The following is an 8,649-nucleotide window of genomic DNA, read 5'->3' as shown; positions in this document are numbered from 1 at the left end:
AATGTATACACTCTTGTTTATCTTTTAAAGAAATGTGTAGGGATCAACCAACTGTTTATTCTGTAGGGATCTCTACAGCAACTACTTATAAAATGGATCGAACGGAGTGCATTTTTCATAACTCTGTTGGACTACATCGAAAGACGTTGTGAAATCATAACTCTAATTGCACAACTTCCAAAATTTTTTGCTGGGTAAGAACACTTTCAATTAAAAAGAAAGTTTTGATGGCGTAGTCCACTTTTGTCCCATAATGGTGTTACAAGTACGAAATTTCCGAAATGTCAAGACCTATATCTCGGGAAGTATGGACTTCCCCACGGAAAACTATATATCATTGTGTCCAGCGTCCCAAGGGACGGATCAGCCCGATCAGAGAGGTGCCCATAAACGACACTTGTTCCCAGAAACGTTCTCTATGGACCAATACAATACCGGAAAAGTAAACTTTTCACACATTCTCGCGAAATATTAAAATGTTTATTCCAATAAAAATATAAATAAAACGTAAACAAACATTGTGTCGTTTTGTTGTAATTGACATACAATAACAACAACAACTTTCATATTGATTCGAATGCATGGTTGTATTTGACAGCTCAAGGACGGTTATTTCAAATGAGATTACCTTCTTATTCTGCCATGAACCCAAATAAATTTATAAAAATAAAAAATAAATGCACTTGCATTGTTTTTCTTCGATTTTGATTTCAATGTCAGATAACCAGGGCAGATATCACAACAGAAACTAGATTGTCCGCTCAAATGCTATGGGACAGCCATAAAATGCATTGTTAAAACAAATATGCATGTTCGGCATGCCATAAAACGTTCATGATAACCATGATATATTCAGCTTTATCACAAGTTGTTATTATCGTTAGATTATTATACTAACATATGCCGACAATACGTTGAACCCATGATACAATAAAGTAGAGGTAGGACAGGTATGAAAATCGCTGAAAAATACAACCCTGCAGCCATGGCTTAAAACGTCAAATGGCATAGTGCAATAATAAAGGTAGATGTAACTGCATAGTTATGCTTGGTTTACATTTACGAAATCCACTCGATTTCAACTGTCAATTGCTTTGCGTATACGTCAAATGAAATCTCATCTGAAATCCATTGGATTTCATTTGACGTTTAAGTAATGGTAATTTCGTAAATGTAAACTTACTATTAGTCCGTTTTACAAAAACATATGGAATATAGAACTGCTCAGTTTATGTGTTAAAATTACCAAATAGAGTTAAAAGTAATAATAATTACTTTAGTTAGACTCCAGAATATTGTTGCTAGAAAAGTGTTCCAGAAATAACAAAAGTTGTACCCAAATTTATGACAGTAAAAAATGTCATTCTCTTATTTTCTACTTGACAAGTTTTGCTGATCTAAAGCTGAAAACACATCCAACGTTTGGGTAAAGTTTTGTGTCGTTTTGGCCGGTTTTACATTGTTGGGCATGATGTAGAGCTATCGATAGATAGATTTGTCTATCGATATTATCGGATTAAAAACCCCTAACCTAAAATTCATTGAAATTACTAGAAATTCGCGGCTTTTCGTTTTTGTGGATGTAAGAAAGTAAGTTGGTAGTCACACGTACAAATTTTTCGAAAAAGTAAAATGTATTTTTATTAAATAAAAGCAATTGTTTTTTTTTCCTTTTTGATTTCTGTAAACTATTTGTGCAAAATGTCAACAAAAGCGTAGATATTTCAGCCATTTTCATTTCCAAATTAATGGTGGTAACAAAGTAACGATAATATCGATAGCAATCGATTTTTTAAACTATTATATCGAATGTTGGGAATATCGATGGTTTGCCAGCTCTAGCATGATGCCGAAATATTCAAATTCATTTGAAATATATGCCGCAAACAGATCAACGCTGGACTTTGGAATCGGCATCGCCCTGTTGTTGTTGTTTTTTTCTCAACGCTCAACACAAAACTTTACACAAACGTTGGATGTGTTTTCAGCTTAAGTGTACTTTATAGTGCGGTTACACTACAGTTTTTTGCCGGGTTAACCCACTTTATGAGGATTTATTGCTTAATCTGGTCAAATCTGACCAGATTTGCCATACCGAAATTAAATCCTCTCACGACTGGGTTTATTTTAAATCCGGCACAAATCCACCAAAAATACAGTGTTGTATTCGGTATTTGTGCAAAAAATCCAACTCTACTCAAAAAGTACCAAAATTGCAACTGTTTTTGCAACAGAGTTTGTCGTGTTTTACACGTTTACGATTGGTCGCATGAGATTTTATGGAGTTAACAAATCTAAAGTTAATTGAAAATCATAAAATTTTTTATTTTTTTACATTAGACACTTTTTTAACAAAAAGTACGCTTGATACCTTGATACAAAAATGTATCCCTGTGTGTAAAATATACCAATATGAGCAAAGAGGGGACGATATCTCATGCGAGAAATTGTAAAAGTGTTAAACACGACTTTATTAGTTATTTTGTATGTATACGTAAACAAACATCAGCTGACAGTTTATATCCTCAAAAAGCTAAGTGTAACCAGCAAAGATTAACCCACTGGATCTATTAAACCCAGTGGGTTAACCTTCAATAGTGTAACCGGGGTATTACACGACATGTTTTTTACATATGGGTTGTCACTTTTTATATACAAAAGGAATATGCAAAGTGACAACACATATGTAAAATAACATATCGTGTAAAGTACCCATTAACATCGTGATTGCTGGCATCCGATTTGCAGATACATTTCAGCTAAAATTTTTACAATATTTGTAATTTCTCCATTACCGTACTTTTGGAACAAATTTCAATTAATATCAGTATTTGTTCTATCGCAAGTATTTATCACTATTAAAAACTAACAATTTGATTTTGCCATGCAAATAAAAATCGTTTGCTCTTGTTTTTAATTTTAGGATATAATGTTGCAGCAGAATTTTTTGTTGGAACAATTCACCGATGCATCTACCTTTATTATTGCATAATGTCAACAACATGGAACAATTACCAAGGTAGATGCATCAGCCTACAACTACAACAAAAACCAGTTCAGTAGTGCGATTCTCTAAATTTACCGATTTTTGTCGGTAACTCAAAAAATGTGTTAGAGAATCGCACTACAGTACTGTGAAATGTCAAAAATGTTTTCCAAAAATAAAGCTATTCACACCATTTTTTCAACAAAATTTCATTAGGCAGGTACTAACAAACGCAATATTACAAAAATTCATAAAAATGCAAAATTTTTTAAATAAAGTTTTGTGTTTTAATATTGCATTTTCAATTACAACAACTTTTTTGACAGCTTGCAGTACATCAGCTGTTCTGATGCCGGTACCTGTATAATTGTGCCATGGTCAACAACAATAAAAAAATGTGAACCCTGCTTTTGACAGAATGTCTTCTGCCATACTATGAAAATTTTCATTGAAAACGTTTTGCCATTTTCTTCCAAATTTTCATTGACGTCTACACACATACATGAAATCATATGAAAATTTTTATGTTTTCATTGCTTTGCATTGGTTTGAGAGTTACGAATTTAAACACAAAGAATAATATCAGATTACAGAACCTTGTGTACTGAGTTTCACCCCCTTCACACCTCTTACCTATAAACTCATTTTCATGCTAATGATAATTTTCATTGTCTGGCATAAGACAATAGGCCATAATAAGAAAAAAATTGTAATCAGCTGTTAAGGCCTGGGTACATAGGCTGCCTCGCCTGCTTGCCTAGCTTCTGATAAAAGAATAAAAAAGAAAAGGGCAACCTAGTTCGAAATTGGCTTGGCTTTCTTTATTATTTTATTTTTGTTATGTCAGAAATGAAGCAGGAAAGCAAGGCAATCAGGCGAGGCTGCTTATGTACTCAGGCCTTTAGAATCAAGACATGTGAAACAAGGTAACCTCACCACACCGGCTAATGGTAATATGAGATGTCTAAAATAATTATTAGCTGTGTCTTTTTACTTTTTCAGTAATAATTATTCAGTAACTTCTTTTCAGAGAGCAAGAGACTCATTTAGACTAGCCATAAATCCTCAACTGGATTTAATAAATCCAGTACAAATCTCATTGCATTTAGATATACATTTTGGAGGATTTAAATGGCAGTCAGCTGATTTTTGTTCATAGCACAATTACCAAGGTAGATGCTTCAGCCCATCTGATCGAATTTGAAACGTCAAAAGAAGTTGTTGTAAGTTGAATTCGTCTCAAGAAACATACGGCAAATTACAAATTTATTGTTTAATACTGAAAATGTTAGCACATTATGCTACTAATGCTAACTAATGAGCAAATAAAGAATTATTTTATCGTCTAGACATTGTAAATTTTAGTCTTGGTTGATTAAAATCAATTTTGTATATCAAAGAAAATTTGTTCGCCTTGTTTAAAAATTTTGACATTTTAAATTATGTTTGTTATAGCAATTCACCGCTGCATCTACCTTGTTTATTGTGTTAGCTTGCAACTTTTTGTATTTTCTAGCAACATGTTGCAATAAACAGAGTTGTATACGAGGATTTATGCCGGATTTAAAACAAATCCACTCAATACGAGGTTTTATTTTTGTATGGTAAATCTGGTAGATTTTGACCGGATTTAGCGAATAAAACCTGATAATGCGCTAAATCCGGCTAATGATGTCATATCTAAATGGCCTATTATTAGTAAACTTTAGCAAGATAACAGTTGATAACCAAAACAAAAACATTGGCGCCAATGCATGAAAGAAAAACTAACTCCAAAGCAATGAAAAAGTTCTTCAATTTAAAGCAAAATAAATAAAAAATTATTCATATATTAATAAAATAATCAATAAATATTGCTGAATCGTAATATTTATAGTATTTTTCTACAAAAATAAGATAAACATTTCGCAGCTGACCTTCAGCAGATGATTAAGAGACAGCTGATCAAACTTGCTAAATGTTGCTGGGAAAAATTCTTTCAGCAACTTTTAGCAATATCTCAGCCAACAACTGTCAAAATTGTTCTCTCACTTCGCTCTCTTTTACTGAACTTTTGTGTAAAAAGACAGCATTTAGTAACATTTCGTAATAATTATTACAAATTATCACGTAAAAAGATACACCTATTATCTACATATGTATCTTGGTACAATCATACAGGTAGCATTATCAAGCCAGCTGATGGAAACATAATAGCTCTGTTCCTTTACGTGCAAGAATCTTCAAGTTTTACCACTTTTTACTCGAAAAGCGTTCCTTTACTTCATACATCATACAATTCATATGGGAGCAGTTTACAACTTTTGCTACTTTTGCCGGTTTTACCACTTTCAAAAGTAAAGGAACAGACCAAATGTGTCAATTGCATTGAACTGATTTCAAATTTTGACATCTTATGTTACCAACAATTGCCGATGCGGCTACCTGTGTATTTGTACCATGATATGTATTTTAATTTAAAATATGGTATGTTCCTTTACTTTTACAAATGGTAACAGTAGCAAAAAATGGTAAAAGTGGTAAACTGCTATCATATAAATTGTATGCTTTTTAAAGTAAAGGAACGCTTTGCTGGTTAAAAATGGTAACCTCAGGCACGTAAAGGAACAGAGCAATAGAAAACAAACACCTGTAAGGAAAGGATTAAAGTCGGGCTTTGCTTCTAGCATAACTTTTTGCATAATTTGTTTTTTTTTTTTTTTTGTAATATAAAAGGCTGACTTCCGAAACGTCAGTTGCTTTGTATTCGTGCATAGAACTAGGGGTTTTTAGATCGAGTTCCCAACTACTGCAATTTCATAAAAATTACTCTAGTATGGAACTCGACCTAAGAACCCCTAGTTTCATGCACGAAAAAAAAGCAACTGACGTTTCGGAAGTCAGCCAAACAGTTGCCTATAACTGGCGCTGAGGAAAACCTAAAATTTTTATATTATTGAATAAAGAAAAAAATATTTTAAAACATCGAATTTATTAGTGGTGAAAAATTTGGCTTTGTTCGCCAAGGGGTAGGCTATAGTTTCGATCCTCGCCTCAGGAATTCATCAGTTATTTTTTAATAAATACTTTAACAAACGATTAATGTTTGGTTATAAAAAGTTTTTGTTTTATTAAAAAGCTTCTTAATTAATTACAATAATAACAGTAATAAGCTGTAATAAATACATTTAAAATAAAAAACTAGTAAGCCGACAGCTGAATATTCTTCCAAAACTGGTAATCCCTGTCGTAATACGAAAAATGGTTTATAGAGTGCAAATGGGTGGTAACAATATTATGAGAAGTCTAGAAATGCCAAATGGGAGGGTGGGTATTCTAATATTCCTTTTGCAATGGTCGGAATACATCATCGTTAGCCTCGTTAAGGAATAACAACTTGAATATATCATTATAGAAGTCAGGATAGTAGTCACAGGCACGTTTACAATCTGGTGTCCAGTTCACTTCCAGCAATTTAGGCTGTATAGTAACAGCGGATTTATTATCCCATGCCAACATTATATCAGCAGCATATAAAGCTCTTGATTGGGAACAGGGTTGAATGCCACAAGGTGCTGGTGCATTGGTGGCACATTCCAACATCTCATATAACATCGTACAGATACGATCTTCAATGTCTGACCATGAATGTTTCGGATATTGCTGTTGCCACAATTCCAAAAAGTCATCACACTTCACATGATGCAGTTCGGCATTATCTTGATAGTTCATAACGGTAAAATGCTTCTCATAATCATCAAAGTGGTCCAGAGAGAAGGGTTTATTGGAAAAGCGTAAATAGAATTTACGATGTATAAATGCCTCCAAGGGTTTTACACTTTTCAACAGCACCACATAACGTACATCAAATTTAACTTTGGCACTGAGATTGTCACGATAGAAGAGAACTGGATCTTCAATGTATTTTTGGGCAATTTTGGGTCCAGTGGTGGGTAGGCGAACTATATGACTGATACTGTTGGATATGTGTGTGTCAAGACCTCTGGCCAAATTCCAGGGTTTTACAATCCAATGATTGTCCAGCCCTTTGGCTGCTCTGTTTTGATAGTAGGAGGCAAATTGCAGAAGTTCAGTTTTCAAATTGAAGGTAGTGGGCAGCCATGTGGGATAGGTTTCCAATGTTTCTTTGTTGTGATGTTCTGTTGCTGCCCTGCGGCAGGTGATGCTTAGTAAATCCTTAATGGTAATCACATATTCAAAGGGGAATTGATTGACAAATTTGTTTGGAGTAGTGCGAGCCAACTCGGCGAAATCTTTGAAATGTGTTGTCAACCACAAGACATCAGCCTCCTCGGGATTGTCAACCAATGTAAAATAAGGCGATGTTAAATGTTGCTGGACTATGTCATACTCAGCAAATACCTTCAGCGGATCATTTCTATCAATTTGTGGTTCACACAACAATTCTTCCTCATCTGGATACGTTTCGGGTATGTGGCCAGCTGAGAAATATTCAGCAGAGGGTTCGGACTGTACAAAACTTTCATCAGTTAAATCGGTAAATCGCCAAGGCAATAGCAGAGCTTTACGTTCCTCAGCATCTTTGGCCACATATTCCACAAAGTCACGGCACACCTGATCACCTTGTTCACAATCCTTGATGGGAAACAGCAAACTATAGGTTACCTGGCTGTCCAAATGCAAAAATGGTACTAATCTAAAGTTGGGATCATCGGAGTGGACCACAGCAGAGCCAACTTCATCCATAATATACCAAATAGGTTGACGATCTTCGTCCGATAATTGCTCACTGTTGAGAGTATAGGCTTGTGCATATTTCCAGATTTTGGATAACACTTTGTCCAGACGTTGTTCATCCTCCAAATCCACACCAGTAATGGCACACATGCGATTCAATAAATGGTCATATTGCTCCAATTGTCGGCGTGCAATATTTGTCCTAAATGTCCATGCATGATCAACCAAAAATACGGCATTTGGATCATTGGCACGTAACCCACCCTCTGCTGCAACAGAAAGGGCAAACACAGGTCTACATTCCTTCTCATCATCTGTCACATTGGTCTCTTCTGTATCCTCTTCATCATATTCAATTAGCATCAACTGCAACACTACACCGGCATCAAAAGTTTCTGTAGTCACTTTGCGATAAATCGATTGCCAAAAATGTTGTGGGACGTTAGACGCTTCCAGCTGGGGTTTGTGTCGTGCGACGAATTGATGAAATAGGTTGATGCCGTCCATTATTTGTGAGGATAATGAATTTTTAATGAATAAATAAACTTCTCCGCCAATGAAGTGATAGAACGAATGGTCTGGAAAGAACATATGTTTTGCCAGTGAGGTTATGTTTACATTTGAAATGATTTGCTGCAATTACTCAATAGCGTATCGTAAAGTAATTGAAAGTAAAGTAAGGGCCTCGACACATGAAGTGAGGTACACACGACCAGTTTTGACTGTCAGTTTTGCTCAAATAATCGGCCGCTGTTATGGACTTTGCATTGCAAAGAAACGCTTAACAAATTTTGATGGTTTGTTGTAAAAAACAACAAACAATCGTCCCCGTGCTGTGTGTCTATTTTTAGATTCACTTTGGCAGCTTTGTTGAGATGTGTATTATGTTATTGTTGCAAAATAATTCAAGCTCAATCTCGGGTTTTGTTGTCTTGAAAATTTAAAAAAAACAAGTTTTATTTAAA

General features: G+C 34.6%; 1 protein-coding gene across 1 annotated transcript; it reads right to left on the bottom strand.

Annotated features, from left to right (window-relative positions):
* Positions 1–6,070: 6,070 nt before the first annotated feature.
* Positions 6,071–8,282, bottom strand: TTLL12 (Tubulin tyrosine ligase-like 12). Its single transcript, XM_073957372.1, has one exon. The coding sequence runs from the start codon at positions 8,273–8,275 to the stop codon at positions 6,302–6,304; it is 1,974 nt and encodes a 657-aa protein (XP_073813473.1). The 5' UTR covers positions 8,276–8,282; the 3' UTR covers positions 6,071–6,301.
* Between the last annotated feature and the right edge of the window lie 367 nt (positions 8,283–8,649).

The sequence above is a fragment of the Musca autumnalis genome, unplaced genomic scaffold, assembly GCF_047663935.1.
Source record: "Musca autumnalis isolate F117 unplaced genomic scaffold, ASM4766393v1 scaffold_5, whole genome shotgun sequence".
NCBI lineage: Eukaryota > Metazoa > Arthropoda > Insecta > Diptera > Muscidae > Musca > Musca autumnalis.
The sequence above is the reverse complement of the archived record's forward strand: the minus strand, read 5'-3'. Positions and strand labels throughout refer to the sequence as shown.

Coding starts and splice junctions, on each gene's coding strand:
- TTLL12 (XM_073957372.1), bottom strand. CDS start 8,275: ATGTTCTTTCCAGACCATTCGTTCTATCACTTCATTGGCGGAGAAGTT.